Genomic DNA, 20,546 nt, shown 5'->3' with positions numbered 1-20,546 from the left:
AATAGATTAACAAATCTGAATTGCTGAATTCTTAAAAAGCCCAGTCCAGTGGTTTATTATTCCCGAGGATGAATAAAGTATTGGAATGTTTGCTGTTTCTGTAGATTTTTCCCAGATCTTGAGGAACAGGAATTGTTCTATGTCCATATGTAATGAGGGTAGAAAAAAATATTAACTGTATTGGAGATGAGAGATTAAGTCTTACTATGTTTGTGCTTTTTGTGTTAAACTACTGACTAGAACGCAGTTTCATTAGATTAAAAATTTTTGTAGTTTTTTTTTTTTAACAAGAAAAATCAGTCATTCACTGTAGTGTGAAGTAGTAATATGTAATTTAATACCTTAATATACTGTTTTTCGAAGTAATGTTATTACAGGAAGATTCCAAGTGTCATTTCATTATTATGTGTTTTTTTTTCATCAGATCAAAGATTTGTGAATCATAGAAGATATAAAATATCATTGTTTTCTGCAGTGATACTGCAAACAACATAAATTTATTTATTCTCTTTCTATTCTCTTATAATTCTATTTAGCATTTGAGTATTCACAAGAACTTAAGTTGTTCTATGATTTGTTTGCAGTTTTGTTTTTGAATGGTTCCTTTCCAGAACTGGGAAAGTCATTGTACACAGATCGCCAAGTTCAGTATGGATAAATTCACTTTGTTAGCCACTATTCGTAATTTATGTAAAAGTAGTCAGTTGAATAATCAATCTGCAGGAACATAAACTGGATGCCTACCAGTTATAGCTAAAGAATTGTGTCCTCATTGGATGAATTCCTGTGCTCCTTTCCTTTTCGATGACAGCGTACAGAACCCAGAAAGTAACTATCCATATTTTTAGAAAGCATTTCAATTAATACAAGGCACTCTATTTTCTATTTTTTCTATAATGTTGCAGTTTAGGTTTAATGGGACTATGCAAGGATTATAACTGTACCAAATTAGAATTATTTTTTAATAGCATTAATGCAGAATTTTAAGTGTAAAACAACTAAAATCCTGCATTATTTCACTCACTATACACATTTATCATAATATTTACTATGTATATATTATATACCATAACACATTAGATATGTATCTGAAAGGAGAACTTCATGATTCCCGAGAAATAAATTTAGTATGTAAAAATAACAAAAAAAACCCTGACTACTTGCTGTTGTGATTAAATCTGTTTACAATGTCTTGTGACTCACATTCCAGGAAAAAAAAAATTGATTTCTTTTTTACAGGAATCAAGAAAAACCACAGGACCTCTGTATATTTGAATCTACATCAAACAATTTTCATTTGGAAGTATTGCCCAGAGAACTTATTTCAGGGAGGAAAAACATAACCTATTTTTGAATGCCTTTTGTCTCAAGTTGATTTTCAAAGACTTTTCTTGACCTCTCCCTACTTTCTAGAGAGTAGGGTAGAAATGGTAGTATTTCTCTCCACTTTGGAATACCACTTTCCTAAAAGTGATATTTTTTATTTTTATTTTTTTTAATTGGAAAACACTATTATATGTTGGGCCATCACATCCCACTAAAATTCTAGTCTTAAGAATTTTTGCACATCAGAATTTTACACTCTGAACCCTGTAACTCCCAGCTAAGGAATAAAAGGATGCAAATGATAGCTTTGTCAGAAAGGGGACTAGATAAGGTGACTGAGCTTTTCAGGCAAAGTGGTGCATTAATCAGCTATACTATTTGAGGTACCTAGTCTTAAGGTTTTTAGAGTTGGCTCAGTGTCTCTGCATAGCATACTGTATAGCTTACACGCACAATATGAACATGCAACCTAGCAAACTTACATGGTCTGAAAACTTTTATTCCATTAAAACTTTCATTCCATTAAAGGGGAGTTTTCACTGAGATTTCTTTTGGCCTCAGTAATTCATCCACTATATTCCGAGTTCAGGACACACTCACACCCTTTTTTTCCCCTCCTTTCTTCTCTATATAATGTGTAGCCATAACTTTTCTTCAATTTCTATTTCTGCAGTTTTCTCAGAGAATCAATAAGATATATTTCTTTAATAACAGATGGTTAATTGCATTGAAAACCCAAACATATGTAGTATTTTCTTACCTATTTTCTGGTCCATGGATTGTTGATAAACAAAGGAAAAACCTCACTTTGACTTCCATTTAAAAACTCTAGACAGTCTCACAGTCTAGACAGATTAGGTAGTGTGTTTTTTTGTTTTGTTTTGTTTTGTTTCCCCAAAGGTAAGGCTCCATAAGTGCATATCCGTCATAACTTTACCAGGAAATCTGGAATAGAACAGATTGTTTTTCATAGGAATGTTAGTTCTGATGTGCTCATTAGCCTACTTACAGGAGACTGATCACTGTTTGTCGAATGGTTTTATTAGTTTTGTTTATTACCATTTATTACAATTACCAGTAGACTTCCCCTTAACAGGTATGATTACTAGGAGATCTCCAACTTAACATACAGGTAAGCCTAAGAGAAAGTGTCCTTTACAATGCCTGGAAATGCATTTTTAATTAATAGCTCTGATTCGTGTCTTAGGTCTCAGTGATCTTCCTTTATTCAGCTAATGTTGTCTAACAGAGAGGGGAACATGCCTGTAATTCTTAGCTGTGGAAACAAGGAGATGTTGAATGAGATTCATTCAACTTGCATCCTTCTATAGCTTTTATTCCTTATGAGAAGAGAAGGGAGTTATGAGACAAGTTTGCTTAGCTACAGGCATTTATTTCAGTAATCTTTAATGCACCAATGGTCTTTATTGTTAACAGGCCTTTACTGTATTTGAACAAAAATCTACAAGCCAACTGAATGAATCTTGAACATTGTTATTTCCTGTTAGCTAAAAATACAAGAGTGTGTACAAGCTCTCAACTGTGTATGTGCTGAAATGAAACTCACAGTTTGTGTTTTTTAACCTTCAACTCCCTTTAATAATTTCATTTGAAAGAAGATCAAGTTAGGAAGCACTGACTGTATAAAACGTTCAGTGTGGCCTTTTAGTACCAGAGTCCAAAGTCATTCTGCACACATCTAGAAAATTAATGTAATTAATGCTTCTATATAATAAGTTCTGCTTGGAAAGTATATGGATTATTTTAAAATCTTAGGTAGGAAACTAGTTGTCCAAATTTAGTGACAAGTTCTAGAGAGTTACTTATGGTAGCTTTCTCATAGCTCAGACATATTTAAAATATCAGCTTGGAATTCTATGCATACATTCATTAATCATTTGCCTTGTATTACTGCTTTTTTCAAAGTCTGAAAGAATAGTGTCGTGATACAGAGATAATTAAAATTTCCTTGATCACTGTCAGAAAAAGGAATGCATAGAAAACTTTGTTAACTATAACTTCACACACTTTCTGCTTGAGGGTCATGCATAGTATAAGGAATTGTTTAGATTATCGAAAAATACCTACATACCCAAATGTGCTTCAGTAAAAAGGATTTTAGGGTGGTGCATTCTTTTATATATAATGGGTTAATAATATCACTGAGGTCATTTTACCTCATTTTAATAGGCACAGCTTTCAAGGAGATTCCATGGCTCTGTGTAAGGGTTAATACTACTGTGGGGCACAGCATTGGGAAAAAGTTCTTGATAAGTAATTAAATTACTTAGTAAATGCAAAATGGCAACTTTAATTTTGTTGTGCCTGTGCTAACTATGCTATATGGATTTTCTGGACTCTAGGCCTTTTTCAGGGAAAAGAGGTTCAAACTATTTTATTCTACGTTGTCTATTTCCAGTTACCTATTTCTTTTCATATAATTTATGTAATGTAATAGCTGAAAGTATGTTTCTCTCTGAAAAATAAAACTGGTAGGCCAAATACAAATTTTGAGGCCAAGTAACCATTTCTTCAAGATATTTCTTCAGCTCTAGTACAACAGAATTTGCTTTACTGGGTTGTATGGACAGCTGTTGCAACATTTATAATGATACATGAACTTCTGGAAGTTAAGATATGAAGGTAACCATTTATGGAGGGATTATTCCGCATGAATAAACATTTAGCTTATAATAGGAAAGGACATGCCAAGCTATTCACAACAGGCTTGCAATCTTGATCAAATTATAATCTATATTTCCATGAGATATGGGGAAGCTAAGTAATGTAAAAGAAGTTGCACTGAAATATGCCAGAAGTCATTATCTTATAGCATTATAAATGTACTTATAAATTGTAATACTTGCCTGTAACATCTTGAAACATGAACATGAGCCGGCAGTCTGAGTATGAGCCAGCAGTGTACCCAGGTGGCCAAGAAGGCCAACGGCATCCTGGCTTGTATCAGGAATAGTGTAGCCAGCAGGATCAGGGAGGTGATTGTCCTCCTGTACTCAGCTCTGATGAGGCCACACCTCGAGTACTGTGTTCAGTTTTGGGCCTCTCTGTACAAGAAGGACATCAAGGCCCTGGGACATGTCCAGAGAAGGGCTACAAAGCTGGTGAAGGGCCTGGAACACAAGTCCTGTGAGGAGCGGCTGAGGAAACTGGGGTTGTTTAGTCTGGAGAAGAGGAGGCTCAGGGGAGATCTCATTGCTTTCTATGGGTACCTGAAAGGAAGGTGTGGGGAGCTGGGGGTCGGCCTCTTCTCACAGATAACTAGCAACAGGACAAGAGGGAATGACCTCAAGTTGCACCAGGGGAGTTTTAGGTTGGAATTTTGAAGACATTTATTCTCAGAAAGAGTAGTCAGGCATTGAAACTGGTTGCCCAGGGAAGTGGTGGAGTCACTGTCCCTTGGGGGTGTTTAACGAAAGATTGGACCTGGTCCTTAGGGACATGATTTAGTGGGTGACGTTGGTGGTAGGGGGGGATAGTTGGACCAGATGATCATGGAGGTCTTTTCCAACATTAATGATTCTATTATTCTATGAAAAAACATGTCTATATGTTCACGTTTCTGTGAATTCCATAAAACTCAAAATGCAATGCATGTAGATTTTCTAATCTACTAAGGAAATAGGAGATCCTAAACTAAAAGTGATTATACTGTAAATGGCAGTTACAGCAGCTTTGTTATTTATTTTATCCTTACTCATTAGGCAACCTTTTTTTTTGTAGATGTTGGTGAGGAAAAGTGGTATATTGTATTTCCCTTTCTACTTCCAAAAGAAGCATAATGATTTACATTATACTGCTGTCAACCTCTCCTTTTGCTTGGTGTACTGTCTCTCCACGGAACTGATCGAATTTGACAGTTACATCCATGTATTGTTCAACTCCTCCTTGCTATAGCAGCTGGCTGGTGTAACATTTTGCTGTTTTGTACAGATAATCTCTGGATATAGTTGTTCAATCTTCTTTGCAGCAAAGCAGATAAATTATTCCTTCAGAGATGTATTAAACATTATAACATTTGAAATTTCCGTATAATAAAAGCGTTGATCCCAAATTCTGTATTTTTCAGGATTGTGGTCTACCATAGGGTTATGAAAAGTAAACGTGTGTGTAGTTAGGTTAGAGTCGCACAGAAGGCTATTATAGTGAAGGTCTCTACTCCATCTGCAGGGAGAATAGACATTAGTTGTCTCCACTCTCTGTGTAGACATCACAGAATCACAGAATCATCTAGGTTGGAAGAGACCTCCAAAATCACCTAGTCCAACCTCTGACCTAACACTAACAAGTCGTCCACTAAACCATATCACTAAGCTCTAAATCTAACCATCTTTTAAAGACCTTCAGGGATGGCGACTCAACCACTTCCATGGGCAGCCTATTCCAATGCCTAACAACCCTTTCAGTAAAGAAGTTCCTCCTAATATCCAACCTAAAGTGTTCTATATAGTATCAGTGCAAATCTCTGCATGTCGATCTGCTGGAGGGTAGGAAGGCTCTGCAGGAGGATCTGGATAGGCTGGACCAATGGGCTGAGGCCAACTGTATGAAGTTCAACAAGGCCAAGTGCTGGGTCCTGCACCTGGGGTGCAACAACCCCAAGCAGAGCTACAGACTAGGAGATGAGTGGTTAGAAAGCTGCCTGGCAGAGAAGGACCTGGGAGTATTGGTTGATAGTCAACTGAATATGATCCAGCAGTGTGCTCAGGTGGCCAAGAAGGCCAACAGCATCCTGGCTTGCATAAGAAGCAGTGTGGCCAGCAGGCCTAGGGAAGTGATTGTCCCCCTGTACTCGGCTCTGGTGAGGCCACACCTCGAGTACTATGTTCTGTTTTGGGCCCCTCAGTACAGGAAGGACATGGAGGTGCCCAAGAGAGTCCAGAGAAGGGCAACAAAGCTGGTGAGGGGTCTGGAGAACAAGTCTTACGAGGAGCGGCTGAGGGAGCTGGGATTGTTCAGCCTGGAGAAGAGGAGGCTCAGGGGCAACCTTATTACACTGTATAGGTACCTTAAAGGAGGCTGTAGAGAGGTGGGGGTTGGTCTGCCCGGTGACAGGACGAGGGGGAATGGGCTAAAGTTGCGCCAGGGGAGGTTTAGGATGGATATTAGGAAGAACTTCTTTACTGAAAGGGTTGTTAGACATTGGAATGGGCTGCCCAGGGAAGTGGTTGAGTCACCATCCCTGGAGGTCTTTAAAAGACGTTTAGATTTAGAGCTTAGTGATGTGGTTTAGTGGAGGACTTGTTAATGTTAGGTTAGAGGTTGGACTAGATGATCTTGGAGGTCTCTTCCAACCTAGATGATTCTGTGATTCTGTGATTGTCTCAGAACTTCCAGGTTGTATGTTTTCTTATACATACGTAAATAAAATTTCTAAAACTGCACTGAAGTTTAAAGGCTGAAAATTGTGATCCCGTGGATAATGTTGTAAAATACATACGGAAGTTGGTCCACTATGGCAAATTGAAATAGTCTTCATATGTAACTTCAAACTCTGATGGTCAGTTAAGTTGAAATTAAGCACTAGCATGTGTTGCATTAGGAATTCTAACCTTGCTGAAAGTGTTGACTGCTGTTCTCTTTTAGGCATTTTAAAAGTAGAGGTGATTTTCTCTAGCAAGTACTCCTTAAAGAATCTTTCTATGATTCTTAACTGAAACCAATAAAATTTAACTCTTTTAATTAACACCAGCGAACTTTGATTTGTGGCAAGTATCTGATTCAATATTTGCATGTGTTTGTCTTCTGTTGTGTCATTCTTTCAAATTAATGTGAAGTAACAGATCTGTCATCTGCACAGTCAAGTGAAGAACAACAGATATCATCTAGCTAATAAAATTAATCATTTATTTTTTCACCTTTGAGTTACTGGAAAAAAAGTTTGTGTAAGTGCCCTGATAATTAAATATAATGTCTGAAGATAAGTCCACAAGAAAAGTTAGTTACACGTTATTTAGTATAACCAGTGAATTTCACTGCTTCTTAGACAGGTGTTTTCCATTAGAATGTGTCTGCTCCATTCAGACCAATTTTAAGTAAATTCATAAGGAAATGCCTCTTTACATGTTTATCCTGGAAAGGCAGATAGGTGTTTTATTTTATAAAGCAGTCTAAAATTTTTCTATTCTATTCTTCAAATGTAAAAATATTTTCCAGAACATATTATTGCAGTTCAGTAATGTATTTCTAAGTGCCCTTGGAGACACTTAAAATTAGAAAGGAATAAAGTTAATGAAACTGAAAAGGCAGGTTTTTAGTAATGCTGGTGAAAGGGGTATTTGCCTTCAAAAGTGTTTATGTAGAAGTGTTATGTTCTATGCATACAATTTTATTCATATAAATAAATGTTACACTTTATTTTTCGTGATCTTGTAAAATATTGTGTTTTATTGATGCTATACTTTCATTTTAAAGTTATAATCATCTCTTAAATAACATGTAATAAAATACACTGATTTGCTGTTAATTATCTTTTGAGAAATACATACCATCAGTAATTTCCAGTAATACTTTTTAGCTCTGGAAAACAGCTTAGTTCTTATAGACAAAATGCACGTATTTCAGTTGCTTTACTTGGTTTACTGAAAAGCAGATAAATGGATTGTGTTTAGAAACAGTGACAGACTATACAGCTACATATAGACTACTGAATCACTTTATTTCAGTACTCATTCTCTCCCTGAAACCTGTTTCAGATTACAAGAAAACTAGAAGCAGCATTCACATGTGCTGTCATCCCCTGGCTTTTAAAGTGCATGGTATCATGAATGGCTAAAAAAATATATATATTTGCTTTCTGCTATATGTATACATGAGAGGTGTAGTACAAACATAATTTAAATTCTGCAGCTGTTTAAATGAACTGTTTCAATCATAGGATCATAGAATGGCTTGGGTTGGAAGAAACCTCAAAGACCATCCAGTTTCAACCCCACGGCCATAGGCAGGGATGTCACCCACTAGATCAGGTTGCTCAGGGCCTCATTCAGCCTGGTCCTGAACACCTCCAGGGATGGGGCATCCACAACGTCTCTGGGCAACCTGTTCCAGTGTCTCACCACCCTCTGAGTAAAGAACTTCTTCCTAACATCCAATCTAAATCTTTCGGTTTAAAACCATTCCCCCTTGTCCTATCATTATCTACACGAGTAAAGAGTCCTTCTCCATCCTTTTTATAAGAACCCTGTAAGTATTGAAAGGCTGCAATGAGGTCTCCCCAGAGCCTTCTCTTCTCCACACTGAACATCCCCAGCTCTTACAGCCTTTCTTCATAGGAGAGGTGCTCCAGTCCTCTAATCATCTTTGTAGCCCTTCTCTGGACTCGCTCTAACAGGTGCACTTCTTTCTTGTACTGGGGGCCTCAGAACTAGATGCAGTACTCCAAGTGGGGCCTCACAAGGGCAGAGTAGAGGGGGACAATCACCTCCCTTGACCTGCTGGCCACCCCTCTGTTGATGCAGCCCAGAATGCAGTTGGCCTTCTGGTCTGCAAGTGCACACTGCTGGCTCTTGTCGAGCTTCTCTTCTACCAGAACCCCCAGATCCCTCTCCGCAGGGCTGCTCTCAGTAGGTTCTTCTCCCAGTCTATACTCATGCCTGGGATTGCCCCATCCCAGGTGCAGCACCCTGCACTTAGACTTGTTGAATCTCATTCAGTTCATGTGAGCCCACTTCTCCAGCTTGTCCAGGTCCCATTGGATGGCATCCCTTCCTTCTGTTGTATTATCTGCCCCACTCAGCTTGGTGTCACCTGCAAACTTGCTGAGGGTGCACTCAATCCCATCATCTATGTCATTGATGAAGATATTGAAAAGCACCAGTCCCAAGACAGACCCCTGAGGAACACTGCTTGTCACCAGCCTTCACCTGGACATAGAGCCATTGACCACTACTCTCTGGGTGCGACCTTCAACCTTATCCACCGAATGGTCCACCCTTCAAATCCATATCTTTCCAGTTTAGAAATCAGGATGTCATGTGGGACTGTGTCAAAAGCCTTCCAGAAGTCCAGATAGATGACATCGGTCAGTCTTCCCTTGTCAACTTATCCAGTCACTCAATCATAGAAGGCCACCAGATTGGTCAGGCGTGATTTACCTTTGTTGAAGCGATACTGGCTGTCTCGGATCACCTCCTGGTCTTGCATGTGCCTTAACATTGCTTCCAGGAGGATCTGTTCCATGATCTTGCCAGGAACAGAGGTGAGGCTCACCGGTCTGTAGTTCTCCAGGTCTTCCTTTCCACCCTTTTTAAAAATGGGAGTGATGTTTCCCTTTTTTCAGTCACTGGGGACTTCATCTGACTGCCATGACTTTTCAAATATGACGGACAGTGGTTTGGCAGCTACATCAACCAATTCCCTCAGAATCCTGGGATGGATGTCATCAGGCCCCATAGACTTGTAGCTGTTCAGTTGCATCAGGAGGTCCCGAATCTGCTCTTCGCTTACAGCCCCCGCCTAGAAATTCGGGGACTCGAGGGATGTGGGAAGCCTGACTGCCAGTGAAGTCTGAGGCAAGGAAGTTGTTAAGTACCTCATCCTTCTCCATTTCTGTTGTTACCAGTCCTCCATCTACATTTTTCAGAGGTGGTACACTCTCCATTTTTAAATTTAAAATGTGTGATTGTTTAGACCATCCTTATAAACTTTGTAAGAAGTGTTGCTTTATTTCTAAGGAAATATTAGATAATCAGGAAGCTAATTATCATGAGTTTCTGTTGTCATCAAATCAATTAAAGTAGCACTGTATATTTCATTTAATTGAATCTAAATTTCGATATTTTTTTATAAGCAACCAGTAAACCTATGTCTCTTGGATTAATTCTTCTCATCTGTTTTTCTAGCAGACTATTGTTAAAATAATATGGATGTTTTCTCCCAGTAGCATCAGAGACTTCTTGACATTTTGGAAGCAGAGAAGGAAGTCTTATCAGAAAAGATAGAAGAAGCTTTGATGCAACAGTCGCAAAAACATAAGGTACTGCTTTTATTTACAAAAAAAGGAATCTGGTCTGCTCCGTAGAATTTGTGGGGAATGATCTTGTCACAGTTATTGACAGGAAAAGGAAGTTTTCTCAAGCAATAGACTGAAATGATTTTTAGCCACTCCTCTATTGTGTATTGCAGTTTAATTTTTCATAATATTCACAGGAAGTGCTGGACAAATGTTTGGATGAAGAAAGAGAAAGAAGTAAGGAAGCTGTGGCAGCTGCTATGAAGGTATCTCTTGTTAAGTAGTAAATGTTCATTGTAGATTATATATGTGTCATAAATGCCAAGTTCAGCAAGTCATTTCATAACCAAATTTGTCAAATGTTATATTCTCATCTGTGTTTAAATGAAAGTCTAGATCTAGAAAGGATTAATACATCTGCTGTATCTTATGCTTTCATAGAGATAGTCTATGTAACCTACTTTCTTCTATTTAAGTTAGCCTCTGAATTTATTTATTACAAGTCAGAATGTTGCAGTTCAGTTGTTGGTGTTACCTAAATATCTGTTTTCATGGTCTTTCAATTAACAACATCAATATCTCTTCATTTGAAGAACTAGGTGGAAGAGTCAATTGATGATCTTAAGACAGTTAGCATTGTGCCTTATTTAACTTCTGTTAAATATGGTGATTTTCAATGAGGATAGATATTTGAAATCACCTGGAAATATGAACATTTCAACAAACTAGGTTTAATTTCTAATACTGGTATAGAATCCAGTATAAAATTTCAGTTGTTTGTAATGATCTGGGAAAATGAGCAATGTATGTTAGCTAGCACAGTTGGTTAGGCTATAGTAGAATGTCATGTGTATCTTCATATGTGGTATACACATGCTGTCTGAGCACCTCTCTGAATAACATTCAGTAACACAAAAACCATATGTTAGGTGATTGATATCTAGGGGAAAAATGAGTGTATAATAAAATATCTTAATAGGGCCTTTTTATTTTTGCTTACATTTTTATTATATTTTGTAAATGTCAAATAAAAAAAAACAAACAAACAGGTTCCAATGAACTACAAGAAACCATTTTATTAGTAAGTGTAGGTATTTGAGGAACCCAATATTTATTACCATTTGTAACTTTACTTGAGTAGTTCCAAGATCACCACCAAAGGACATTGCACTGACCTATAAGCTCATTAAAATGTGGAAGGGGGTTTCCAGCCAATGTTTGTTTTGACCTTCAGCCTGACATTATTTATTTGTAGATGTTATGCAATGACATATTGTCTTTCTGATAAATATATTTGTGAATGGTTCAGCACATATAGAGCTGTGCATTGTCCTTGTTACTTCAGATTCAATGTGTTTCTTCTGAAGATTTCATGTAATGTTTGAATATAAACATTATAAAAAAAAAAAAGGTGAACAGTGTTTCTTTTAGCTTGTGTAGCTAAGGAGCTTTGGGATGGAAGACATATTTAAGTATGTTTTGGATACTTTGACAAAGACAGTGTTCAGGCTGCATTTGGACTTTGTTAAACACTTGGAGATAAGAGCCTCCTGTAGGAGGTCCATGATGTGCGATTAAATATCACCTACGCTAACATGGTTTCTGCTCCATGATTTTTGTGTTCACATTAATCAAGCTAATTATGATACAGTGTATTCACTAGGTGGGGATTTAAGATCTGTGCTTGCAACTCTTTAATTCCGTAACTGCCAAGTCATTGTCCAGTGGTAATACCTGCTTAGTAGCACTGTAAGATAGACTTAAGTTCATAGTTTAGAAGTATAAATATTTGTTTCATGTCTTGCCAACTCATTAATCTCACTAAAAGAAGTAATACATATGAGTTTTGCACCCATGTTGGCTATTTTCATCATTTATTTCTGCTTCTTTTGAAGGCTGAAAAAAAAATAGTGCAGGAGGCTGTTCTGAAAGCAGTAGAGGAGGAAAGGAGAAATATGGAGAAGATTCATGAAGAAGAAAGAAAAATGTGGGAAACAGAACGTGACAGACATAAAGAGAAAATTGCCCAGGCTGTTCGAGAAGCAATGCAAGAGCAAAGAAAACATAATCAAGTTAGTACATTTTGGACTTGCTCAGTGTGCTTAATGTCTTTGTAATGTTGTGGTAGTATTTCTTGATATATTATTTATCACTGCACCTTTGTGATATTTGAAATGCACTGCAATCTTCTTGGTTTACCTTCATCTAGACTGTGTATAGAGAGAATTTGGCACATTCAGAAAATTAACTACTGTGACCTTTTCAGGCGTGTGTATTGAAATGAGATTAATTGTGCACTGTAAATGCCTGTTCTTCTCCAATGACTTCAAAACGAGCTCAAGACAACTAGCTCAGATATTGGCACCTACATTGTAGATGGTTTATGTGACTTTTGTATATACATGGAAAAGAATCACAGAATCACAGAATCACAGAATCGTCTAGGTTGGAAGAGACCTCCAAGATCATCTAGTCCAACCTCTGTCCTAACACTAACAAGAACTCCACTAAACCATATCACTAAGGACTACATCTAAACGTCTTTTAAAGACCTCCAGGGATGGTGACTCAACCACTTCCCTGGGCAGTCCATTCCAATGTCTAACAACCCTTTCAGTAAAGAAGTTCTTCCTAATATCCAAACTAAACCTCCCCTGGCGCAACTTTAGCCCATTCCCCCTCGTCCTGCCACCAGGCATGTGGGAGAACAGACCAACCCCCACCTCTCTACAGCCTCCTTTAAGGTACCTATAGAGAGCGATGAGGTGTCCCCTGAGCCTCCTCTTCTCCAGGCTAAACAACCCCAGTTCCCTCAGCCACTCCTCGTAAGACTTGTTCTCCAGACCCCTCACCAGCTTCGTCGCCCTTCTCTGGACTCTCTCGAGCACCTCCATGTCCTTCTTGTACTGAGGGGCCCAAAACTGAACACAGTACTTGAGGTGCGGCCTCACCAGAGCCGAGTACAAGGGGACAATCACTTCCTTAGACCTGCTGGCCACACTGCTTCTTATGCAAGCCAGGATGCTGTTGGCCTTCTTGGCCACCTGAGCACACTGCTGGATCATATTCAGCTGCCTATCAACAAGTATTCCCAGGTCCTTCTCTGCCAGGCAGCTTTCTAACCACTCATCTCCCAGCCTGTAGTGCTGCTTGGGGTTGTTGCGCCCCAGGTGCAGGACCCGGCACTTGGCCTTGTTGAACTTCATACAGTTGACCTCAGCCCATCAGTCCAGCCTATCCAGATCCTCCTGCAGAGCCTTCCTTCCCTCGAGCAGATCGACACACACACCTAACTTGGTGTCATCTGCAAACTTACTGAGGGTGCACTCGATCCCCTCATCCAGGTCATCGATAAAGATATTAAAGAGGACCGGCCCCGGCACTGAGCCCTGGGGGACTCCACTAGTAATCGACCTCCAGCTGGATTTGACTCTATTCACCACAACTCTTTGGGCCTGACCATCCAGCCAGTTTTTAACCCAACGAAGCGTACGCCACTCCAAGCCGCAAGCAGCCAGTTTCTTGAGGAGAATGTTGTGGGAAACGGTGTCAAAAGCCTTACTGAAGTCAAGGTAGATCACATCCACAGCCTTCCCCTCATCCACCAGGCGCATCACTTGGTCATAGAAGGAGATCAGGTGCGTCAAGCAGGACTTACCTTTCATAAACCCATGCTGACTGGGCCTGATTGCCTGGTTGCCCTTCAAGTGCCGCGTGATGACATTCAAGATAATCTGCTCCATGAGCTTCCCTGGCACTGAGGTCAAACTAACAGGCCTATAGTTCCCCGGGTCTACCCTCCTGCCCTTCTTGTAGATGGGCGTCACATTTGCTAGCCGCCAGTCGACTGGGACCTCTCCTGATAGCCAGGACTGCCAATAAATGATGGAAAGCGGCTTGGCCAGCTCCTCCGCCAGTTCGCTCAGTACCCTCGGGTGGATCCCATCCGGCCCCATCGACTTGCGTACATCCAAGTGCTGTAGCAGGTCGCCAACCATTTCCTCGTGGATAGTGAGGGCCACATCCTGCTCCCCATCCCCTTCCACCAGCTCAGGGTAGTGGGTATCCAGAGAACAACTGGTCTTGCCGCTAAAGGCTGAGGCAAAGAAGGCATTGAGTACCTCAGCCTTTTCCTCATCTTTTGTAACTAAGTTTCCCCCCGCATCCAGTAAAGGATGGAGATTCTCCTTAGTCCTCCTTTTTGTGTTGATGTATTTGTAAAAATATTTTTTGTTCTCTTTAATGGCAGTAGCCAGATTGAGCTCCAGATGAGCTTTGGCCTTTCTAATTTTATCCCTGCACAGCCTCGCAACATCCTTATAGTCCTCTTGAGTAGCCCGCCCTCTTTTCCAAAGATTATAAACCCTCCTTTTTCTCCTAAACTCGAGCCACAACTCTCTGTTCAGCCAGGCCGGTCTAGTTCCGCGCCGGGTCGTCTTTGGGCACGTGGGGACAGACCGCTCCTTAGCCATTAAGATTTCCTTCTTGAAGAGTGCCCAGCCTTCCTGGACTCCTCTGCCCTTCAGAACCTCCTCCCAAGGGACTCTGCCAACCAGTGTCCTGAATAGCTCAAAGTCAGCCCTCCGGAAGTCCAATACAGCGGTTTTACTGGTCCCCTTCCTGACTTCGCCAAGAATAGAGAACTGAACCATTTCGTGGTCACTCTGCCCAAGACAGCTCTCGACCACCACATCTCCCACCAGTCCGTCACTGTTTGTGAACGGAAGGTCTAGCGGGGCACCTCCCCTGGTAGGCTCTCTAACCAGCTGCGTCAGGAAGCTATCTTCCACGCTCTCCAGAAACCTCCTAGACTGCTTTCTCTGGGCTGCGTTGTGCTTCCAGGATATGTCTGGGAAGTTGAAGTCCCCCACGAGAACAAGCGCTGATGATTTTGCAACTTCTGCCAGCTGCCTGTAGAACTCCTCATCCGTCTCCTCATCCTGGTTCGGCGGTCTGTAACAGACCCCCACCAGGATGCTTGCCTTGTTGGCCTTCCCGCTGATCCTAACCCATAGGGACTCAACCTTATCATTCCCAGCCTCAAGTTCCACAACATCAAAACACTCTCTAATATAGAGAGTCACACCACCACCCCTTCTGTGCTGCCTGTCCCTTCTGAAGAGCCTATAGCCAGGCATTGCAGCACTCCAGTCATGAGAGTGGTCCCACCACGTTTCCGTGATGGCAACCAAGTCATAGCCTTCCTGCTGCACGATGGCTTCCAGCTCCTCTTGTTTGTTACCCATGCTGCATGCATTAGTGTAGATGCACTTCAGTCGGGCCATTACCTTCTCCCCCGGCCTTGCCATTGTTCCCCCTGGTACAGCTCCAACAAGACTTATCTCAGCCCCGTCCCCCTACTTTCCTAGTTTAAAGCCCTCTCAACGAGCCCTGCCAGCTCCTGGGCTAGGATCCGTTTTCCCCTTGGAGACAGGGACCCGTCTGCGGTCACCAGGCCGGGTGCCGAGTAAAGCGCCCCAGGGTCAAAAAACCCAAAACTTCTGTGTTGGCACCAGCCTCTGAGCCACGTGTTAATCAGGTGGGCTTTCCGTGTCCTCTCGGTACCCCTTCCTGCCAAGAAGGGGGCAGAAGTTACATCTATTCCTTATTATCATGGAATTCCATTGTCTCTCTTAGAAAAAGATGTTTTTCTAAGACAAAAAATTGAGCAGGTACAAAATAAAGAGGGTTATCAAAATTGGAAACCTAAAACATTAACAAGCCAGAAGTGTTTCTAGAAGTGTTTCTAGAGTTATTTCTTAGAGAGGTGCTACTGTAGGGACGATTGTATATCACAACACAAATTAAGAAAGACATTCCCTCTCAATTGCCAGTATTGTATTTAACTGGACATCAGGAATTACAAATTAAGTATACTACAATAGCAGCTAAATTACTCTTCCAAAAGTTAATTTTGTAGTCTCTGCTGTTGGAAATATTTGGGGGAACAGTCTGTTTTGTTGGTGGCCTACTTGTTGAAAATTCTTCAGATATATTGAAGATATTGAAACATATTAAAGATATGTTTCATACAGATGTTAGAATCATATGTTGCTGTATTTTTTAATTAACAAGGTCTCCTGAATAACAACAACAACAACTAGTTTTGAATTTGAAGTAAACAGAAGTAAAATAGCATATCATACTCTTTGGAAACAGATCCCTTTCCAGTATTTAACAGAACTTTACATTACCCTTTCAAGTATTTAACAGAAATATTCATCTCATACCTAACTAAATTCAGCAAGTTATCCTTTGGTGCAAAGCCGTTATTATACTCTGCATCTGTGTTGCTTACATTTCTAGTGTAAATAAAATGACTTTACTTTGTATGTAGCCGGTTTAGTTTTTTGAATGTAAAGTTATCAACAGATAAGATGTCAGTTTTCAAGGTAGTAATTTAGCTATAATGATAATCCTTCAAGCACTCAAGCTCTTTACAACAAAAAGATAAGCAGGTGACTTCAAAGCTAAATTTAAACTAAGAAACATTGCTCATGGTTTTGTTACAATAGGAATCATTTAGACTACCCAGAATAAGAATCGTTAACAGTGGTGTAGAGGAGCTGTTAACAGAAAGTCTCCCTTATGAGCAATAAAGTAGTTGTGTACTACAGTAAAGAAAAAGACTGCAGTTTTATAGCATGTGGAATTTGAAGAGATTAATAGGAGGAGGAATTAACAATGTGCTATTAATTTCATGTGCTGTTTAGTGATGTCCCTAAGGCAGATAATTCTGTGTCCTGTAATTTACTGTGGAAATCTGTGTGTCTTGAACAAAACCTACTGTCTATAGAATAAGAAGTTTAAGGAGAGTTCTGAGGTATCCTGAACATTTTTGGGTGAATGGGTCCCATGGCTGGTTGTGTGAGGTCAGCCAAGGATCTATTTTTATGGATTTGGGGAGCATGTAAAATGTCTTGAGGATGGGAGAGTGGAGGAATAAGTTAATGTAATGACTCAGGCTAGGTTTATATTCCCTGTGGAATGTTCTGCTGGACTTTCTTCTTGGTTTTGATATGCCTTTAAAGTTATCACAGGGCAGGATAATGTTAGTAATTTAGTGTGGATTAATGCATTCTTTCAGATAAAATCTTAAGTATACTGTGATATCACTGCTTTTCTGAGGAAGAAATTCAGGCCCTCAAAAGGGCAGTTTTTTTCAGATTAGGATGCTAGCTGATCAAATGATTGATGGTATTGGAGTATTGGAGTATAATGTTCTTATTATGATGCTGAGTTATTGGGGAACGTTGTGATTAATTCTCCTTTACTAAGTATCTTGCTCTTGATGTGGCATTAGTTAATTCAATTTTTTAATACTGAGTAGCTCTGACAACTTTGATAGTAACAGGAATGATTTCTCTTAGTTACAATATATGATGATTTCTCCTTTGAACTAGGTTCATTTTTCAAATACCTGATCTGAATACATTCACTTAAGTAAAATGCAGATTTTTCTTGAGATTTCCAAAGTTCTCTCATATAAAAATATAGTGTGTTTGAAGTTAAGCTCTTTAATCTCTGATTAATGAGTGCAAGTTCTTTAGGGAGGATGGTCTTTCACATAGAATGTTGTTTCTTACAAAAATTTTCTTGTTACCTCTACCAAGAAATGGCTTGCCTTCTTCTGTCATTACTCTTATAAACATACTACAGCTACTAGAGATCTGTAAACCTGACAACAAAAGTCCTACAAAGCTAATGTGAAAAATCCTAAGATGTCAGATGTGACTTTGGTTTAGTGCTGAAAAACACTTGGAACTACAGACAAGCAGTTTGTCTGCTGACATTTTCTTTTTAAGCCTTGTACTCAACATATTTACACTTTTTCCTTAAGATTTTTCTTTCAAGAGGTATAACTGAGCTATTCACTTTCTTGCAATTATTGTTTAAAAAACATAATCTGTCAAGTCAGCTCTGTAATTGCCAGAAGTAAAACATAGTCTAACATTTTGGACAATGAAATGTAAAATTACGGTAACATAACACTTGCCTCATTTGATTCTTCATGCTCTGTTGTATAATTCTTTGCGCTTCCTGCTTCAGATTTGTCACCGAATACTATTATTATGTTTAGTACCAAGTAATGAAACAATTGAGTTTAGATGAATGCAAGTGAACATGCAAAACAATCTCTCCTTTTGGTATTAAGCATGTAAAAATAGCTTTAGGAACATTACTGTTATTTCAAGAAAGAAAATGTTTTCTCACCAATGCATGAGTTTGGAACTTTGGAGAAATCGAGCAAGAAAAGAGAAGCCTGACTTGTTTTTAAGAAAACCATCTCCTCTTAGTTTATCTTTTTTCAAATTATCACCAAAGGAAAGAATCTATGAGAAAGAAAAGATATATTTATATTTACAAGTGTCTTTTTCTTTCTTTTTTTTTTTTGGTTTTATATCACATTAATACTTTTGTCATAGAAACCTAGATTAAAATTGAATTTTATTCTGTTGCAAGTTGGCTTTACTGATTTGAACAGCAACAACAAAAGTATTAATCAAGCATAGTATTAAAGAAGAGGAATTTTCCTTTGCTAATGCTGTATATCTGCAAAATTGAAAGAGAAAGACCAGAAAGGGTCGTGTAGGCTTCTGCAAATAGGTGAGACAGAATAGCTTCCAGTCATGACACACACAAGTAACTCTAGGAATGAATAATGAAAAAAGTCGAGGGCATGCAAAATTTGATAGTTATCTTCAAAATTAAAACCCATGTTAGAATCTGTGTGGTCAAATTATATCAATATTAAGTGTTTTGTTACCAAATATGCAAAGTAAAGGTAAAATTACAGTGAAAATAGCAACTAAGACATTCTTAGTTAACATTTCAGATTGATAGAACAACTTTGTCATAATGTCTTCTCCTTTTTAAAAGAAATTAGAGGATTAAAGTTTCATGAATATATTTGTTTTTATGAAAGCTTTGACTGTTTCAGTGGCTTGAGGTCTTTATTTGGAGATCTGGTGTTTTTATAATAAATTGAAGATACTATTCTTTGAAGCCTTGTAACTCTGAAGGCATAAATGAGAATATTACATCACCAAGGAAATGGCCAAAGTTTTTTCTAGAATACTGTCTCCAGAGGCTGTAAGGAAAGTCCGTAAACCTGTTTCCTTTTGGTTAAGATTGGCAGCACCGGCAGGTTTTATACATGTTATCCAGGTGCTTAGTGCTTTTAGAAAAGATATCTTGTTTTTATTCAGAAGATGGTTCTCAGGTTTGAGGAGGGTGGGATTACATTTTAAATTGGGGAGAATAAGCTTTCATTGTTGAGAGAAGCAAGTAGTCTTTTAATTAAAGATAACATGCATTTGCACAGTTACTTCATGATCCTTTTACAGCACATTAGAAATCATTATAGGTGAGAAGTTCATATGTTTAGCAGACTAAATGTAGGCTGGAATGTCTTCAGTATTTTTATTCTATTTTTGATACACTGTATGTTTTTTTTTGTTGTTGTTGTTGGTTGGTTGGTTGGTTGGTTTGGGGTTTTTTGTTTTGTTTTGTTTTGTTTTTCCAGTGGTAATTTCCCTGCAGGGAGGGTTTAATCTATCTAGTTGTTCTCTGTGTCAAGAGGAATGCTTGAAATAGAAAACTCTCCCACTAGAATGTATTATCTAGAATACTTTTTTGAATAAAGCAGTGGTTGCCCTGTAGATACAGAGAATCTATAAATTTGATTGAAGCTGAAGCTTTTCCTATAGAATTTAAAATTGCAATGAAGCTCCAAGTGAAAGAGACAATGATCAAAGATTATTTTCCTTCTACTTAGTTTTACTCTTTGGAAAAAAAAAGAAAAAAAAAGCCCCAAATTCTTTGGGGATATAATATGAGAAGATCAATACAAATTTCAATGAAGTAGGAAGGCCATGTTCAATTTATAATTAGAGGTTAATGCAGAGTAGCTATAACAGCAGCTACAGTAGCCATAACACTACCTTGCAGAGAGCTGTCTGTAGCTTTCTGTATAGTAGTGCTAAAATTTCACAGAGCTAAGTACTTAATCACATAAATGGGGTGAAATCTGAAAGAAAAAAAGTTAAGATGTTAAAGACAATTTATGCATCACAATTTTGGTCTTTAAAAAATTCATTAAAAGTGAAACGAAATCTAGCAGCTGAGGGGTGAGCCTTGGATTTTCAAGTCCATGATATAGCTTGAAATTAATAACTCTCCAAAAAGCACTCAAAACAAAGAATCACCTTAGTCATTTCCTGAAGGCTTATATTTAAAATGTTATGTA

The 20,546-nt window shown here is 38.8% G+C and overlaps 1 protein-coding gene across 2 annotated transcripts in view; it reads left to right on the top strand.

Moving 5' to 3' along the window:
- Positions 1-20,546, top strand: part of CCDC91 (coiled-coil domain containing 91) — a 165,849-nt gene that overhangs the window by 104,012 nt on the left and 41,291 nt on the right. For both annotated transcript variants that reach the window (XM_040545004.1, XM_040545006.1), the window contains exons 11-13: positions 10,229-10,321; positions 10,495-10,563; positions 12,193-12,369. In XM_040545004.1, coding sequence (XP_040400938.1) covers positions 10,229-10,321; positions 10,495-10,563; positions 12,193-12,369 — 339 coding nt within the window. The remainder of the gene's footprint in view (positions 1-10,228; positions 10,322-10,494; positions 10,564-12,192; positions 12,370-20,546) is intronic.

The sequence above is a fragment of the Cygnus olor genome, chromosome 1 (assembly GCF_009769625.2).
Source record: "Cygnus olor isolate bCygOlo1 chromosome 1, bCygOlo1.pri.v2, whole genome shotgun sequence".
NCBI lineage: Eukaryota > Metazoa > Chordata > Aves > Anseriformes > Anatidae > Cygnus > Cygnus olor.
The sequence above is the reverse complement of the archived record's forward strand: the minus strand, read 5'-3'. Positions and strand labels throughout refer to the sequence as shown.